The following is a 19212-nucleotide window of genomic DNA, read 5'->3' on the forward strand; positions in this document are numbered from 1 at the left end:
TGTGCAAACAATTTGAGCTGAGGATTTTTTCTAAGTACAGACCCAAACGACAAAAACCCTCGTTGGGTTTTGTTGTGTCAGATGCAGCTTGGATTTTATTGTCCCTGTCTAAACATGCTTAAATATTGACTTTTTAAAGCAATTCTAGGCTATATCTCTGAAACCTATGTGAATCTTCATCTCACCTCTGAAGCAAATTTGTAGATAAGGGCATGAATAAAATATTTGTAGAAATAATGAACTCGAAAAATTACATTTATTGGCTCAAACTCCAAAAAATATCGAAAATTTCCATAGTTTGTATACGTGTCGCGCCATATCTCCAAAACAGTTAATTTGTTTCTTTTGAAAAAATATTCACTGGAATATAATACACAACTCTTTAGAACATGCCATTGTTGTAAAATACCTCTATCTGTCAATAATGTGGTGAAATCCGAAATGCGAGAATAAACTGTCGGTGTGAACTGTGTTTGAAATAAGTGTTATAAAAGATATGCAAAGTACCGCTGAAACAACATGAAGTAAGCATTTTAGAGTTTCTGAATGTTCTGAAGAATTGCTGAGAACTTTATTTTGAAGATTTTCGCAAAGGGTTACTTGGTTCAACTCCTAATAGTTTAGCTGATACTGACCAGAATTTCAATTTTGCAATTTTGTAAAATTTTCTATATTTTATCGATTTTGATGCCCTAGATGGAGTTCTTCTTATGTGGTCTGTGCAAAAGATAAGATAAGATAAGCAAGGCTAAATTCCTATTCGTTTCTGAGATAAAGGTCCGATAAATGCAAAAAACTGTAGTTTTAACCCGGTTTAGATGACGCCATAAAACCCGAACTGGATCTGACAGGACAAAACCCTACTAGGGTTTATGTAGTCTTAATATGTACTTTTTAAAAAATGCATACTAGAAGTCGTTTGCATTTTCAGTGTTGCATAGTGTTCTAGTTTCAAAATCCGGGAAAACTTTCCAGGTGAAGGAACCCTTCATTTAAAGTTACGAGTGACTTTATCGGGTATGTGATGGAAAACGATTCGACACGTTTTGCCATAAATCGAAATCGTATATCTCTAATTTTGGTGAATATTTTAATGAAATTGAAAATGGATTTTAAAAATATTATTCAAATAAGGGGCTTTTGCGAAGCAAAACTATATACATATATCATCAACGGCACTCCGATTATATACCATTTCGATTCTGCAAATCGAGTCGATTCGGTTTTCATCAAATACCCGTATGATAGAAAATAATTTATTTTTGGATAATTGGGACACCGCCGAAATATGTGGTGTCCGAATTATGAATTATTTCAATCAGAATTTATGTTATGACTTATACAAATTATCACCTCGAATTGTCCTGGTTCCATATAAAAATCGCAAAATTTCCTATATAAACTTTTCTTTTCCCCACTGTAAAAATTATCTCCCCTATGTATGCAAAAAATAAACATAAATATGTGCAAAATGCGTGTGGCAGCAAATGTTTACAATAAATATAAATATTTATGCGAGTGTGAAAACACTACAGAAATGGGGAAAACTAAACAATGAAATTTCACATAAAAACACATTGTCTGACGTCATTCGAGATTAACAATTAATATGTCATGATTTATTTTATCTTTTAATGCTTTGGTAATATCTCAACAACTTAGTACACATGTGTGATTAATTAAAATACAAAAAAAAAAAAAACAATAACAAATTCGAACACTTTTAAAAAAAATTATTAATTATTTAGCACGTGTTTTGTGTGATTCAATGAAGGTATCGAATTTAATCGGAATTTGTTGGCAGTATTATTATGACTCATAAGGGGCTTTATCTTAAAGACCTGGTTATTTTGGTAACTGCTTATAAATTAGTGACACATTGTTGGTCTTAATTACATCTGGAGATTGCAGGTACAAGGAACGATCTTAATTGATTTTAACCCAGCAAATTTCCCAACTTATTTTTCTCTCTGGTCACTGACCTCCCATAAAAGTTGTTAGCACAACGTTCATTGGAACAGTAAACATTTATATCTGAGTCCGGAATATTTACAAATAAGAGCAGTTTAGGTACTAATGAATGTTTTTTTTAAACTTACCTTTTTTGGGATCCATATTGAATTTCTTGCGTCCCATGGACATTTGCTTATCTTTATTGGAATGTTTAGAATCTTCGGGCACATCGAGCGCCTCCATTTCGGAAACCACTTCACATAGTTCATCTTTGATTTGCTAAAAATATAAAAAAAAACAAATTTTAAAAAAATTTTGAGGACATTGATAATATTTATTTATCATATGTAAATATATAGCAATTAACTTAAAAATTGAGTTGAAATCAAAATATCCGAGGTAATTATTAAAAAAAAACGAATATATGTATATGTAATAATATTTGCATATAACAAAAATCCCCTATTCAGTAAAACGCACAATCAATCAGTGCGCATTTGTTTTCAACTACATTCCAACCAATAAAAAAGTTTAATTATCTCTCAAGCATTTATTTGCAATATTATATTTATAGATATATTTTATGTATTTTTGTTGTTGCAATTGTATTGAATGTGCCTCATCGTACCTGTTACGACGAAACGTCAAATATAATTGTTATTATCTGTTTTGTTTTGTTTTTTGTTGCTGCTATTGTTTTTATGTCATTTCATTTTGTTTTCTGATACTTTTTTATTTAAATCTTCAATCAATATTTTTAATCGGTTTTGTCAGTTCCCCATGATTTTGAGGTGAAGTGCAATAAACTCAATAAATAATGGTTTTTATGATATAATGGAATGAATACATACACATAAACCATTTTAAAGTAGGCATATGCATATAATTGGAATATTTTTAGAAAATGTATGTAATGGTATTACTAGAATTTACTGAAATATATATATTCAAGGAGGACAACCAAAACGCTACTAATTTTTTTCCCAACCAGAAGCGAATGTGTAAAAACGTGGTGTACAAATTCACACCAATATCAAAACTACACATACATATTGATTAAAAAAATTATATACATAAATATGTATATAAACAAAAAATCATAAGTTTTTATATGCTTCTTTTATTACATTAAACCGGAAAATATTAACATAAAGTATTTTTTTTTGAAGTTTATGTTTATGTTATTACCAATTTTGTATTTTTTTCCAGATTTCTTAATTTTTTTGTCATATATCCGTCAAAATCAGCATTCTTAATTTGTGATATGACACACGTAGCACCCCCCACTCCATCCATAACAACGAGTAAACAGGAGAATGCTTCAGACGTTTTCCCAGAGTAACTTGAGTGGCTTCTTAATAACAAATTTGTTCGTTTGTCTGTCAATTCTTCTTTGGTTTATACGGCTGTCTGTCAGCATGGCTGGTTGGTTGGTTGGCTGTCTGTCTTCATTGACATATCAACCATGATCTACATTTTTTTAAATATCGTTGACGAGACATGACAACAAAAACCCCGCTGCCGGCCAGTATTGTTTCCCCAACTTACAAAAAATGTGTTTGCCGCAGCTTTGTTGTAAAATTGTCAATTTGACAGTTTATTTTACAGAACCACTAAAAGAAAATAATGACATATATTTTATTGTTCTGTAATTGTATACATTCTTCATACTTTGAGGCTTTTTTACTTTTCCATGGCTTATTCTAGATGAGGATGTTCTTTTGTATGACTTCAACAATATTTGGTGTACCCGACAATTAATATCATTAAAATCAAGTCGTGGATGGTTCTTGTGCAAAGAAGAGACCGGAAAATAATTGGCGTCAAATTAAAAGTATATATAAAAAGCGGAAATAATAACAGTGAAGATGGGACGCAGATGAAAATGATAAATAACGATTCATTGATCAAATGTTAATGTGTAGTTGCAAATGTCAGAAGTCTTGAGATTAGTTTTGTTGATCGTCATCAAGGGGTTAAAATATTTTTCCCACAAATTCGTGTGAAATTTTCCAGAAAAATGTATAGCCAGCAAAAATTCCCATAACCAATAATTAATTTTTGGTAGTCGTAACTACTTCCAAATCAACTTACTAACCCATTATTTAACAAGAGCGTGTCGCACTAAGTAACTAGTTATATAGGGTGTTTTTTTAAGTTAGATAGAACTTTGAATTGTAAAAAGTAACACAAAAAATTAAATTTTGATGAAACTTTTTTTTATTTGTTTCAGTATACTCTGACAAATCATCATGAATAGACTCATGCTTGAACAACGCTACGAAATTATCCAAATTTACTTTGAAAATCAGTCGTCGATTCGCGCAACGCAGTTGGCAAATGACCCGTTGTTTTATCGCAAAATTGTGTTCAGCGATGAGCAGAGATGGTCTGTATGACGACTTTTCAGGTTTTCGACGGTCAGAAAGGTGTAAACGTCGAAAACGTCATATACCCGTAGAAAACGTATAAAAAGTAGAAAACGTCATAAACCTCAAAAAATGTGTGTTACCATCATATTTTTCACTTAATTTTAATTTTGCAAAACTGTCTGTGTTATTGAAGGGCCTTCGTACCTTTTTTGAAAATAACAGCATATTTTTATTAATATTTTAATTTTTAAAATAACTAAAATAATTGAATAAATTGTATTACCCACTTAGCACGCCATCTACAATATATTTCGAACACTACCACTGCTTTACATATCTCTAAAACCACACGGTGAAACTTTCATCCGAAAAGTTAAACAAACATATGTATGTATAATTTCCATATAATCTAAAAATATATATATAAAATGTATACATATAAGAGTGAAATCTTTTTATGCCTGTTTTTTAATATAATAGGATCTCAAATGAAATAATTAAATGAGGTATATTATGTAAAAACATCGATTTGTTGGTTATAAAATTCGTTTGTTTATTCTGTCAAAAACCTTGTTTTTTGGCTAGGTTTACGACGTTTCCGACATATGTAATATACGTCAGAAATGTATGTCAGATACGTCATTATTGCAGACAGACCATCTCTGGCGATGAGGCGCATTTTTTGGCTTAACGGGTTTGTTAATAAGCAAAATTGCCGCATATGGAGTGAGACCAATCCACAAGAGACCCTACAGACTCCATTACATCCAGAAAAATGCACGGTATGGTGCGGTTTTCACGCTGGTGGCATCATCGGACCTTATTTCTTCAAAAATGAGGCCGGAGCTCGCGTTACGGTCAATGGAGATCGTTACCGCACCATGATCAATGATTTTTTGTTTGAAAATATGGATGACATTGCCATACGGCGAACGCAACCATCGACTTATTGAAATCAAAATTTGGCGATAAGTTGATTTCGAGAAGTGGACCTGTCAATTGGCCTCCAAGGTCGTGCGATTTGACACCTCTCGATTATTTCCTGTGGGGCTACTTGAAGTCACTGGTTTATGCTGATAAACCAGCAAAAATTGATGCTTTGGAGGCCAGCATTGTTCGTGTTATTCGTGACATACGACCAGCAGTGCTCGAAAAAGTGGCCAAAAATTGGACGTCCGGAATGCACTTCGTCAAGAACAGCCGCGGTGCCCATATGCCCGAAATCATTTTCAAATGTTAATGTCACGTAATTTTTTGTGTTATTTTTTACAATTTCAAGTTCTATCGGGCTTAAAAAAACCCCCTTTACTATGGCCACTAGAAGTTAAAAAAAAATAAGCTTAAAAAGCATATGTTCTATTTTTAGAACAGTTGAGGTGAATTGATGTTCAAATTTAAAATTTAACACACTCCACATTTTTATTTGGATTTCAACATGCGAACTTCTGATTTGTAGCCAAACACATTAAAGGTGGTTTAAACGCTTACATGTGCACCACCAACTCTTCGTAATTTTGATATGTTGTTGATGAAAATGTAAGCGTTTAAACTACCTTTCATATTCGTACGAGTGGTGTGTTTCGTACTACTTAGTTGTTTATTTTTTTAAATATAACATTATTTTTCAGCCTCCTGGTAATGTAGAAAGAGGCTTTTTTACATTACTTTGTAACGGGTTATTCGACTCACGTCGCTTCCAAATTTTTGCCTGGTTTATTTAAAGCAAAAACTTTTAAAGCAAAAATGAGATATATTTTTTTCGGGATTCCCAACTTCATTCCAAATTTTTGTTCCTCATTATAATTGTCAGAAAAGCTACAGTATAATCTCAATGATCCGGAATAATAGCACCAAAAATAAATAATTTTTAACGTTTGAGACACTCGTTCTAGGGGTATAATAATACTTTTTAATTGTAACTGCTAAAACCGAACACTTAAATTAAGTAGAGAAGTAAAAAATGTTCTAAGTGTAAAAAAAGTGATGTCCGGAATATGGAGAAATTACCGGATTACCGCGCTGTGCGGATCAAAAAGTGTCCGGATCATCGAGACTATACTATATTAAAGCTAAACAGGTATAAGATGAAAATCTATATTACATAGTATCAGAGTCGCTTAATAATTTCTAGATGGCTTTTTAAATTACAAAATAATTTTAATTGTATTGCGATGAAAATCTATATTACATAGTATCGGCGTCTCCTAATAATCCCTAGATGACTTTTAAAATTACAAAACAATTTGAATTGTATTTCAGAGTTTCAAAGCAATAATTTTTATACTTTTTTCGGGATTTACAACTTCATTCCGAATTTTTCTTCCTATTATAACTCTCTACATTTTCTTATTTCGAATTATTTTCGATATCGGGTTCATATTCCATTGAGTTTCATGACAAGTTGATCAAAAAGCGATTCAATCCGATGGTTTATTTTTCTCGTTTTGAAAACTGTAATTTTTTGTGGTCGATGTAATGAACTTTGAGAGATTTTTAGGAGAAAGGTTTGATATATAAGCATTGGTATAGAAAAAATAAATTAACACTTATTATTTGTATGTTTGAGACTTGTTTTTGGATTCTTTTTTTTTTTCAAGAAAATAGAAAATAGTTGATATATTGAAAAAAAGAAAGAATAAAAAATACTCTAACAATATTTTTCGAGGGTTTCTAATTTATGTTTTTAATATGGAATATTGCAAAAATTAAACGACGTGATTAATTTTAATTGCAGCTCACTCTGAAATCTTAAATTACTCCAAAGCATTAAAGAAAATAATTTTCACATTTATTTTAATTTCTGTAAAATTTTATTCCGGCTTTTGTCTTCGCCACAATTAAAAAATACTTTATTTCCATTTATTAGGGTTCACTAGTCAGTTTTTTTCATTATGAAAATGTAATAAAATTAAAACAATGTGGAATTGAAATTCCATAGGTTTTTTATTACATTTATCACATCGAAGTTCATCACATACCTGATAGTAATACACATTTTAACAAGGGCATGTCATGCGTAATAAGTGCTTATTTTTCGGCCACTAAAATAACCACATATTCCCCTTAATACGCCCTTGTTAAAATAATGGGTCGGTAAGGCGTTTTGTAATGAGTATTTTTTGCTGGGAATGATCGTAGGAAAGCTGTCGGAATACAATTGTCTAATGGTCTGTTCCACTAAGACGATTAGAATTCAAATTCGTTCGAACTACTACCAAACTTATTTTTTTTTTTGAAAAATATTTGATTCATTGTTGTTTTCAATCAAACGCAATAGTTCCTGCAATAATAGTCCGGTCAAAATAGACATTGAAATATCAAAAATTCCCACAGAGCTGAATTTTGGTGGAGAGCTAGGGTTTGTCATTAGAAGCAACGTCCTAAAAGTCCCCATTGATCCCATGTGTGCAAAAAGGTCAAATTTTAAGGGTTTTTTAGGTTTTCGGATTTATTTTTTGAAAACGGTTGATCTAATCAAAAAGTGACTAAAGTAAACATTGTAGACAGGAAAATTATCTACAAGTTTGACTTTTATAATTTTTTTCCTAGGAGGAACCATTCTTGAGATATTGCTGTTCTAAAAACACATGATTTTTATGCACTTATAAGGGAAATATGCACATATTCAGACGAACCGGCTAAAATAAACGAAGTAATCGGGTCTGTCCCCCCAAAAAATATACATTTTCTTGAAGAGCGAAATTATAGCTATCTTCTAAAAAAATCCAACAAAATCGGAGCGTGTTTAGTAGAGTTATTCAATGTTAGAGTCATTTTATGCAAAAATAGCCCATTTAACCGACATGTATAATTGAAAGCCCAACGGGTACGACCCCAACGAAAACTCTCCGATTTTTTTCAAGTTTTGTCGGAAGGTAGGGTTTGTTACGCTGATTACGGAAATGTATAATTTTCAACGGTTGCGGATCCGGTTCGCCGGTTATTAGACCCGAAAGGCCAAATTTAAAAACCGGGTTAGACCCGGTTCTACTGAACCGATTACTGCAAGATATCGTTTGAAAGCTTATGGAAGTATCTAACACATAGTGTCGTTACTTTAACCGGTTCGCCTCATAATGTACTTACGCGGCTAATTCTTTATTTGACCTTTAGATCGCGATATCTCGAAAATGGTAAGTCTTTTTTAAGAGTCATAAAGAGCACTCTTGTAGACAATTATTGAATCTACAACTTTTACTTTAGCCGGCTTTTGCTTAGTCTTACCGTTTTTGAGAAAAATTAAAAAAACTGAATAATGCCTACAAAAATGACCTTTGACCCCGAATAACTTGTTTTGCACACATGGGATCGATGGGGACTTTTAGGACGTTGCTTCTAATGGCTAACACTAGCTCTCCACCAAAATTCAGCTTTGTGGGAATTTTTGCTATTTCCCCCTTATACGCATGTCTATTTTGAGCGGACTATAACAGGAGTTTGGTAGTAGGTCGAAAGAATTTGAATTCGAATCGTCTTAGTGAAACATACCCTAAAACAAGCCGTACTCTAACCGTTCAAAATTTCGCAAACAACGATCGGCAGTTATTTTGACTAAGGTTTCAGCCGTATTGGGTAGACTTTGTGGGAGACGTAATTATAAAATTTTTTCATTTAAACATTTTTAAATACATTTTTACATTGCTGGTTACCTAATTTTCCATTTTTATCCAGCTAAATTTTTGTACAAGTATCATGTTTATTACAAACTAAAATTGCTATCTATTTTATGGCTACATTAGATCCAAAAATCATTTATCTGTCAAGTATTTTATATTTCAAGCAATGACATGTGTTTACTAAGAAAATGCAATGCTATTCACTTGAAATTTGTATTTAAATAGAAATGACTTCATATATACTTGAATCCAATAAGAAAATACAAATGTTACAGCCTTTGTAGTTTGTTTTGGGAAGAATACGCTTGAAAGAAATATAATGGAATATTTACTTTAAGAAACACGTCATAAAAATATTTTTTTTCTCAATTACTTTATTCAAATTAATATTTTTGTACAAACACAACCAGCGAATCACTGAAATAATAAAACCTCAAACATATAAATTCTCACATAAATATGACAATGATGACGAACATAATATGTTGATGATTTGAATTTATTAGTAAGATTAATAATGTTCAATGATGAAATAAACGCTATAAATTTGGAAGGTATATATAAATTTGGAAGGTAATTTAATGGCAGAAGGAACGATATTTATGCACAATAAAAGGGAACACAATGGAAAATGGGGGAATGGGGGAATGCGAATATGAAAAAATCTATAGACCGGCAATTTAAATGTTCATCTTGAAGCATCAAATGTTTTTACCACTGGGAAAATTTTTTATGCCCTGTATTTATTTATATAAAAGAAGTCCCCCATTGTCTCGTCAGAGATTTTTGAATACATTAATTTATATCAAGACAAAAGCAAATCGTCATCAAATATTTGTACTAACAAAATTTTTGTGAGTTTAAAATGGAAACCATCCAGTCATCTGTAAGATTCTACAAAATATAAATGTTATAAATTGTAGTAAGGACAAATTTTGAGACAAATGTGTGACATAATATCTTAATGAAACTATTTATAAATATAGAAACAGTTAGGCTTACATGTCATAGTAGTTGTTATTCTAAGAATTCAAAATTATTTTTAATGATATAAAGAAATGTAGAAATGATGATAAAAATAATAACAAACAAGTAATGGTATAAAAGAATAAGAATTTTATAATTACATGTGACAGGCAACAGAAATGGTCCTAACACAAAAACAAGTGATATTTGTAATAATGTTCGTGGTCGACGACCACATCCGTACTAGTACTATTTGTCTATACATGCAACATGAGGAAACGGACGAAAGATAAAATATGTATTACCTCATATTTTATAAAGAGCAAAGATTTTAAGAGCACGTAGCTATTTTAGAGTTAAATAATATAAGGAAACAATTACAAAACGTATTTTGAATACTTGCTTCCAAAAATACAAATCTATATCATTTATGAGAGTATTAAACTAAAACAAATACTCACAGTTCCCATAATATGTATATAGAAAGGGTTATGTATGGTATCTCACAAATACCTCGTAAATAAAAACTAAAGTTAAGTGGTTCTTGTTCCTGCTAAGATTACATTTAAAATGCAACAGCTTCATTAATTAAGTATAATTTCTAAAACTAGTTAACATAAATAATTGTGTAACTAGTTTCGACTCGATACATAATACATGGACGATGGACGATCCTCTTCCGTTAGTTTCTGTAAACTTTGAAATATCATAAAACCTGTCATCGCCATAATTAAACAAGCATCGGATAGATACTTTCTCTCTGCATGGTTTACAACACAAACCGGTAGGGTTATTTCATTCCTTAGCGTTTCATATAATCAGTAATAATTGATTATAACCATAGCTTGTATGGCTTATATCTTGTGATGATGGTTTTTAGCTTCAGATAGAAGATATCCAAGGAATGTTCAAACAACTTAATAGATAGAACGATTGGATGACAAGCACAGATAATGATACTAAAGAAGTGACAGGTTCTTTTTTTATTTGAAAAAAAAAAAAAAATATTCCATATAGAATTCCAAATTAAGTCTTAAAGACAAGGGACCGGTTTTATTAGGTTCTTTGAACTTCTTGTTATTGTACAACTTAATTGGTACTATTGAATTATTTAAGATGTTTAAAATGAAATATAGGATCAGGAGAAGTTTACATGTTTACCAGTTGATAAACAACAATATGGGTTTCTAATTAAAAATATGCGGAAGTTATATGACCAATTTAAATTACAGATATTAATTATATTAATAACTCATCTTCATAGCAGTAAAGAGGGTTTGTTTAAAGTGAGCTTCTTCTTTATTGGTATATACCTACCTATGTGTACAATAAAATTATATTTCCCATTAATGCTCCCAAGGACAAACAAGACTACCATAGATAACTTGACAGAGAAAGATAACAATATAATGTCAGCAGTTAAACAAATCTTGAACTGAAATGAAATTCTTCGCTAGTTAGGATGAACTGTAGTGCGATTCTGTAACTTTTTTTAATAACGAACCGACATCGTTAGGTAACGAAAATATTCGGTTGAGTTAACGAATGTGCTATTCTGTAACTTTATGTTACCGATTGTATAAATCGGTAGCACATACCGACGAATATCGATAGAAAGACAAATTGTCAAAATTATATTTTAATATTTATTATTGTATTTTTTAGTTGAAAATGTTATTTCTTCGCAACTACAGAAGACAAAACGCGTAAGGAAGAAAACGTATCTCTTTTTGGAAGTAATGTGCTTACAATGGGTGTTTGCAAGTATCCCAACAATGCGTTTCCCAAGGGTAACTTCAACGTAAAGTTTGTATGTAAGTACTTCTAGGAGATAAATGAACAGTACATACATATCATAGATTTTGGTATTTTTTACAGAATATTTTGCATGAATCTCCACGTAAAGGGACCACAACGCAAAATATAGAATATCTCCGATTCATGTGTTTTAAGTGGACAGGAACATGTCTTGCGGACCAATAAATTTGCCTGCAGTCTCAGGAAGTATACACCGTCTGTTTTGCAGTGAAAGAAGATTAATAGATATATGTAATCAGAATCGTTGCTCAAAAGGTCATGTGTGTGTGATATAAAAATATAAATGTAGAATCCTATATGTATGTATTTAAAGCGCTGTTTTATTTATTCTAATTACAAAGGTAGGGTCATTTTTTGGATTGTGGCGCTTTGAAAGCAAATTCTGAATAGCGCAATAAAAAGAAGAACTAGATAAAGATTCAGATTTAAAATAAAACATGACTTAAGCCTGTCCCTTCAGTGATTTTCGTGGATCCACGTTATCGTCATTTGAGTTTATATATTCAGACCTTCATCTCACGCTCACATTAAATCGAATTTCTCATAGTGGAGAGTATGAAAAGTTCGGATATCCGAACGTATACGCCATTTTTAGCATTCTTAATGTTAGTGATGCTGAGTTTAAATCTATAAGATTACCACAGAACAAAGTAGGTTATAAGAACACTATACACGTTTTGGCTTCAATACGGCATTAAAGCCAACGAAAGTCTCCTAGAAAGATTGTGTTAAGAGCATTGGTATAGGTCTTATATAAAAGTGCCACACTTGAGTTCTTTTAAAACTTTAGATAACGTTTTCCCACTTTAAAAATAAAGACAAATATTAGCGTAACCTTGATATGTATTGTAAAATGGGCTTCGGCAGTACCGATTTGATTGATGCTACATAAAGACCGTCGAAGATCTAAAAATTTCCCTTTGACGATATTTATGTAGCTTCAATAAAATCGGCGCTGGCGAAAGAGCAACAGTGGCGGAGCTGTCCATGTATCCTACGTAGTTAACCCTTATGTCAATGACTTAAGAAGATTTTTTCTCAATAAGGCGGAATTTATCTTGTATAGCCTTCTTATTAACATAGCATATGTTCAACTAAAACCGCCTTTGTTAAGAGAAATTGGCTAAATATTGCAATCATGTACTGTCGTTAAGACTTAACAACTACTTTTTTTGGTTGTTAACTTAACAATATTTTTCGGTAATTAACGACAATATTTACCGACAAAAATCGTTAAAATTGGTTACAGAATAGAACTTACCGAAAATTATCGTTAACTACCGACATTCGTCGTTAATTCTGTCGTTAAGGAGTTACAGAATCGCACTACTGGTCCGATATTGGAAACTAGCCGAGTTAGTTAACACGTTTATTTTCTGAGTTACCATTACTACTTCCACTTTAGACCCCTCACAGTTCAATTAACTGTGAACTTTAACATGGGTATGTCGTAGGAGGTAACCAATTGACTCTCCCCTCTACATTTCCAGAAGTTATTATTATACTAGTTCCAGGTTTACAGAATGTTATATACAGTCGAAATCGCTTATAACGTCGTCGTTTATAACGTCATATCGGTTATAACGACGATATCCCAAAGTCCCAAATCTCTGGGGCCCTTTATAGCCCTATCGCTTATAACGACATATCGGTTACAGTCGGTCCCTTGACCGACGTTATAAGCGATTTCGATTGTAGTTCCTTTCTCTTCTGAAGGTTTTTCTTTGAGCGTTAATATTCGCAACTGACGCCTTTTCTTTACTTAGAAATAAAAAGGCGACATTAGTTTTCTTTCACATTACTTAGCGATCCGTTTTGTACTAGTACGGCTTAGAGCCTACCAGCAAAAATTTTAATCCATTAGTCATTATGTAACCCATTACAAAGTAATGTAAACAAGCTATTTTCTGCATTACCAATAAACTGAAAATTATGGGTTATTTCTTAGAAAATGTTCGTACGCGTCATTGCGTAGTTTGCTCGGCTACATATCAGATGTGCGCATGATTAAATCTAGCAGCGAGCAAAATAAAACAAAGGTATGAAGTGTGTAGAAATTGAAAACAAAATTCCACCTCGTCTGTTCTAAAAAATAGAACTTATAGTGACCATAGTTTAACTAGTTATTCTAGTGATTGTATATTAAATAGTTATTCAGTGCGACATGCCCTTGTTAATAGTTTAGTAGGTCAATAGTTACGACTACCAAAAAGTTATGGATTAATCAAAATGCGTCTATTGGAATCTTCATTGTTTTCGATATCAAACTAACTAGTTTATTTTGCTAGTGGATATGGGAATTCGCAAGTAGATTTTCGATTAATCGACTAGATTTTAGTCGACTTTGATCACAATCGATAGATCGAAATGTCGACTTTTCAGTTGACTTCGATTAAGCGAGTACCCAGCAAAAATACCCTTTACAAAACCCCTTACTAACCCATTATTCTATCAAAATCATTTCTTTCGTCATATGTGCTTGTTTTTGAACACTAAAATAAGTAGTTACGACATTAAGTGACTAATTTTTTACTACCTATTTTAGTGGCCAAAAAATAACCATTTATTACCCATGAAACGCCCTTGTCAAAGTAATGGGTTAGTAAGGGGTATTTTGTGGTGCAGAGACACGTGGCAAGATAGGAAGGTAGCAAAGCTCTGTTATAGGTAGTTTTGACCGCCAAAGGTTCATTAAAACTCAAACGGTCGGTCCACTTTCCTAAGATATAAGAATGTAACTTTGAGTTTTCTATAGGCATTTTCTACGCCCATATCGAATACTAAAACCTAAATTGCAGTCATTTCGCTAGGAAATGTGGCTAAAACCTTAAAAAAAAAACCAAAATCGGGAGGTATTTTTCTATACAGGTTATATCAAAACGTGGACTTATACTGACAATTCTCTGCAAGAATGCAGTAGCCCCAAAGAAGTCAATGCAATACATTTCAGTAATTTCGGTAATGTGGCTAAAACCTCCAAAATGTCGAAAATCGGGAGGAACCGTTCTATGGGGGCTATACTAATTTCCTTGAAAACGTCGAATTTTGTAAAAACTATATGCAAAGAAATACTCATAACTTTTTAAATATTGGTCCAAATAGAAAAAATCTAATCTTAATAAAATATTGCAAAGAATTTTGTACAGTGGGCTTGGAAGCAATTTTCGCGATTTCATGTTAACCCTCTCATCCCCGAATTAAAATGGGGGTGGCGAAAAATTTTTTGAGTATACATATTAGATAGGGTTAACCTCAATAACGACTGAAAAAAATTTCAACGTCCTAGGTGTCCTGGTTCAAGAGCTACAGGATGTTGCGTATATGCAACATTGGGCAATGGTGGAATAAATTTAAATACAAGTTGATTTTTTTTCAAATTTATTTATTATTTACTTATTTTATTATTTAAAATTGATGTATGGTAGGACACACAGGATGCCACCGTGGTGCAATGGTATGCACGCCCGCCTTGCACGCAGAAGGTCGGGGGTTCGATTGCCCGGCCAGGCAACATCAAACATTTTTCAACGGTGGCAAAATACCCCTCACTAATGTTGGCGACATTTCCTGAGTATTTCAGCCTTGAAAAACTTCTCCACAAGTGGTGTTTTAAGACGCGCCGTTCGGACTCGGCGATAAACAGTAGGTCCCATATCATTGAGCTAAATATGAATCGGGATGCACTCATTGATATGAGAGAAGTCTCCCTTGTCCCGTATGGGATGTTGTGGAACAATGTTTTGTTTGTTATGGTAGGACACAAAACAATTGTTTTGAGAATTAGAGCACAAGTGCTCCTTGCATTTGCTGCATTTATAGCGTGGAAACCCAGAGCTGCATACCCTACATCTGCCCCGTGTTCCCCATTCCGGCCAATGATTATTATCATCAAATCGTATGGATTGTTCAGGGAATTCAACGTATGCTCTTTTATAGGGGGTTAACTCAGAACCCGTAGAAGCAGTTGGTGATGATGGATCTGGTGATGATGAAGGACCTGGTGATGATGATGGACCTGGTGATGATGATGGACGGCCTCTCTTTGATTTCTCGTCTGCCGAATCATCCCAATCAAAGTTGGCTATTTTTCAATATAAGCTTCAGTCAGTCCTTTTGGGCGCATCTTAGAATGTGCATACAAAAACAAGTTCTTATTTTTCAAAATTACCATAATGGACCAATGTTGCATATACGCAACACCACATTTACAAAATTATTACAGACAATCTAAATAATATTTTCATGTCGTGTTTTTTTCTAATTACTCTCTTACCTTTCTTAATTTAGTTGTTCAACTTGGTTCTAGGGTTAATTAATTATATTAATGCTTTTTAACCCTTTTACAAAACAACGATTTTTTGCAAAATCAATTTGTAAATTTCACTCTCACGATAATTGAACACGTGTACAGCTGACTACAAAATAATTAGTTGTAAGCTTAAATATCACATGAGGCTATATTTTTGTGAAAGGTTCACAGAAAAATATGCAAAATAACGGTACTTAGAAGCTCATAAACACAATGTTGCACATATGCAACATCGGGGATGAGAGGGTTAATAATCAATTTTTACTAATAAATGATTGTAGCCTACGATTTTCTTGATTTTTTTATATTAAACTGCGATTAATTACAAAAATTGTAAGTCCTATTTGGTACTGGGATTCGAATAATTACTATTATTTCTAAATTTTATAAAATTTGTGAACACAATTTTTCCTTTATGTCAGTGTGGAACATTTGTACTTAAATAAATATTTTTTCTATTTATTATGAGTATTTCTTTGCGTATAGTTTTTACAGAATTCTATTTTTTCAAGGCGCGATGTCTCTGTCTCATCACGACAAAAAATAAAAGAAATCAAAAACCACGTTTTAAAAAGTGTCTGATTTCACTCAGATATGACTTATAGGGTCTCCGACGAATATTTCGATGTGTTACAAAGTTAATTATACCCTCCATATTATGTTGGAGGGTCTAAAAATAGTTTTTTTTTTTTTTTTTTTTTTTTTTTTTGCCATAAATAGGTCATTTTTTAATGGCCTTCAAAAACCCCCAGTATCTCAGTTAATTTTGTTTTGATCGATTTGAACTTTTTACTACATATTCTATGATACTTATATTATAGTACGTTTATATAACCAAACTTTCCTGAGCGGCATTTTTGCAGAACATTTCGAAGCTGAAAAACGTCGTCTTGTGGTACTTTTATAGCAGCTCTTTTATAGCAGCTTAAAAATAAGCTATAGCAACAGTTAACAAAGATATAACGCTAATTTCTGACAGCCTACAGGGTCTCTAGTAAAAACTTCATCACGCCATAACGCGTAAGTTCGACTCACGGCGGATCTGTCCTTCGGGGTTCTTAATATACTCACCAAGGTCTTACTTCCCCATGAGGAATTTTCCGTGTCACAGACTTTCGCCTCCATTTTGTTAAAATAATCTAATAAAAATAGTTAAATTTTTCGAAAGTGACAAGTGGTGCTAACTCCCATAATTTAACTGTTGTAAACATACTTAAATTTCTATTAAAAATATTAATATTTTAGACTATATCTCTTACCTTATTTCTCAACATCATGCTTGGCTGTTGATGCATATCACGATTATTGCGATTTCTTTCGATGACAGTCCGGCAGTCATCACATAAACTTCCGATATTATTGTTATAGTAAAGGCCAGCCTTTACATTTTTAGATTTGCCTATACCATTGGAAATGCTCATGGAGCGTTGCGATTCACGTGATATTTTTTTGAATTTCGACGGCAGTGTATAGTAATAATTTTCCTTGTCCTGTTGCGATTCAAATTGCTGTTGGTTTTCTTGATCCTTAGAGGTCGTGTTGGTGGTGGCACTTTGCTGAGAATTACGTTCATTTTCCGATTGTGATGTCGAAGAATCATCAATGAATTTAAATTCATCATTGGCAGAATCTAATATCAATGGCGTAGACCCACAATGTGGTGATGTGGGTGTGGAAATGGGTATAATATGTTCCACTGGATCATCCAAAACGCAACCCAAACTATTGGAACGTGCTGTTTTTTCAATGGCTTTTGCTTTGGCCGATATCAGTTCACCTTTCTTACTGATTATCAGTTCTACAGGACGGGATACCATAATAGTGCGGGTTGAGGTAATGGTAGTGGAACGTAAAAATTCGGTTTTATGCGTTAATATGGGAGGACTATTGCACTGTGAAAGTGGAGATTTTGGAGTGCAGGGTGTAGATGATGAGGGGGAGTAAGTGGCATTGTATGATTTTGTCGAAGAATCTGTAGACTCAAGACGCACTATTTCCACATTTTGCCTTTTATCTGTTTCATACGTACTGCAGGGTATCGCTGGTGGTATAACCACATTGTCATAGGGCGAGGGAGGTTCTTTGAACGCCGTCGATGTGGGTGTGGTAGGTGTTGTTGCAGTGGAGGGTGTTTTATATGAAGCTACGCTGTCATAGGGATTCAACGAAGGAGATCTGGGTGGTGAACAGGTTGTTGGCGTTGTGGAATCCGGTGTTATGGTAGCGCTGGTATCATTACTACTGCTGCTACTGCTTGTTACCGTATTTGGCGAAAGTGGCGGAGTATGGGAACGGGATTTTGGTGTAATGGCACAACAGCAACGGGTGCATATGGATGCAGCCCTTGATTTTCGCTCATTGTCAATTAAATTGTCCGTGGAAGTACCGGGGGCAGCCGTAGAACTAAATGGCTTTTGATTTACATAGAATGTACTTGAGGGTAAATCTATGCAACTACGTTGATATTGTTTATCCACATCGTAGAGAGAATTGGAAGATTTCTTGTTCTTTGGTTGTCGTCTTAGAGAGCTAAACCAATTTGATATTGAAGGCCGTTTTTGTTGCAAAGAAGCCATGGTGGTTGGTGGTTGCTGATGAGAAGGTTTAACGCCAAATGTTGAGTATTTTGTTTATTGTTATTGTTTTTATTCTTTATAGTTTTTATTATAATGAACACTATTGTTTTTGGAAAACTAGTTTTTTTTTAATTTTATTTTGGTTGTTTAATATCACAATATATTTCTTGTCTAAAAAATTTCTTGGTCAAGTTTTGATTTTTTTCTGAAAAACGATGAGAAACATTGCTTTAATGTTAAAAATATTTACCGCATAAATATTATTCACACTTTGCGCTTATACGTCATTATTCTTTTTCACTTGTTGTCTTTTGCTTGTGCTCAGCGTTTTGTCGTCATGTCCAAACATTGGGACAAATCAAATAATACTGAAGAAGCCAAGAGCTGCAAGATTGTGATTGTTACCAAACCCGTAAGTTAGCTGGCTAAAACATCAAACCGAAACCAACAGCATGCAATTATTCTTCGAATATGTCTTCATCGAAAAGTTGGATTCCTTTGAAAATGTTACCCCTGGGAAGTTTCCGTTTTATTACCACAAGAAAAGCAAGCGGACAAAGCAAGTCGCTCATATATATAAAAAAAAATAAAAGTCAAAACAA

The 19212-nt window shown here is 33.0% G+C and overlaps 1 protein-coding gene across 7 annotated transcripts in view; it reads right to left on the reverse strand.

Moving 5' to 3' along the window:
* step (cytohesin steppke) overlaps positions 1-19212 on the reverse strand; it is a 238648-nt gene that overhangs the window by 25097 nt on the left and 194339 nt on the right. For 6 of the 7 annotated variants that reach the window (XM_073968145.1, XM_073968142.1, XM_073968146.1 and 3 more), the window contains exons 2-3: positions 17294-18815; positions 2100-2232 (exon numbers count right to left, since the gene is read on the reverse strand). In XM_073968145.1, coding sequence (XP_073824246.1) covers positions 2100-2232; positions 17294-18610 — 1450 coding nt within the window. In that variant the 5' untranslated portion in view covers positions 18611-18815. The remainder of the gene's footprint in view (positions 1-2099; positions 2233-17293; positions 18816-19212) is intronic. The other variant, XM_073968149.1, reaches the window with a different exon arrangement.

This window comes from Musca autumnalis, unplaced genomic scaffold, assembly GCF_047663935.1.
Source record: "Musca autumnalis isolate F117 unplaced genomic scaffold, ASM4766393v1 scaffold_2, whole genome shotgun sequence".
NCBI lineage: Eukaryota > Metazoa > Arthropoda > Insecta > Diptera > Muscidae > Musca > Musca autumnalis.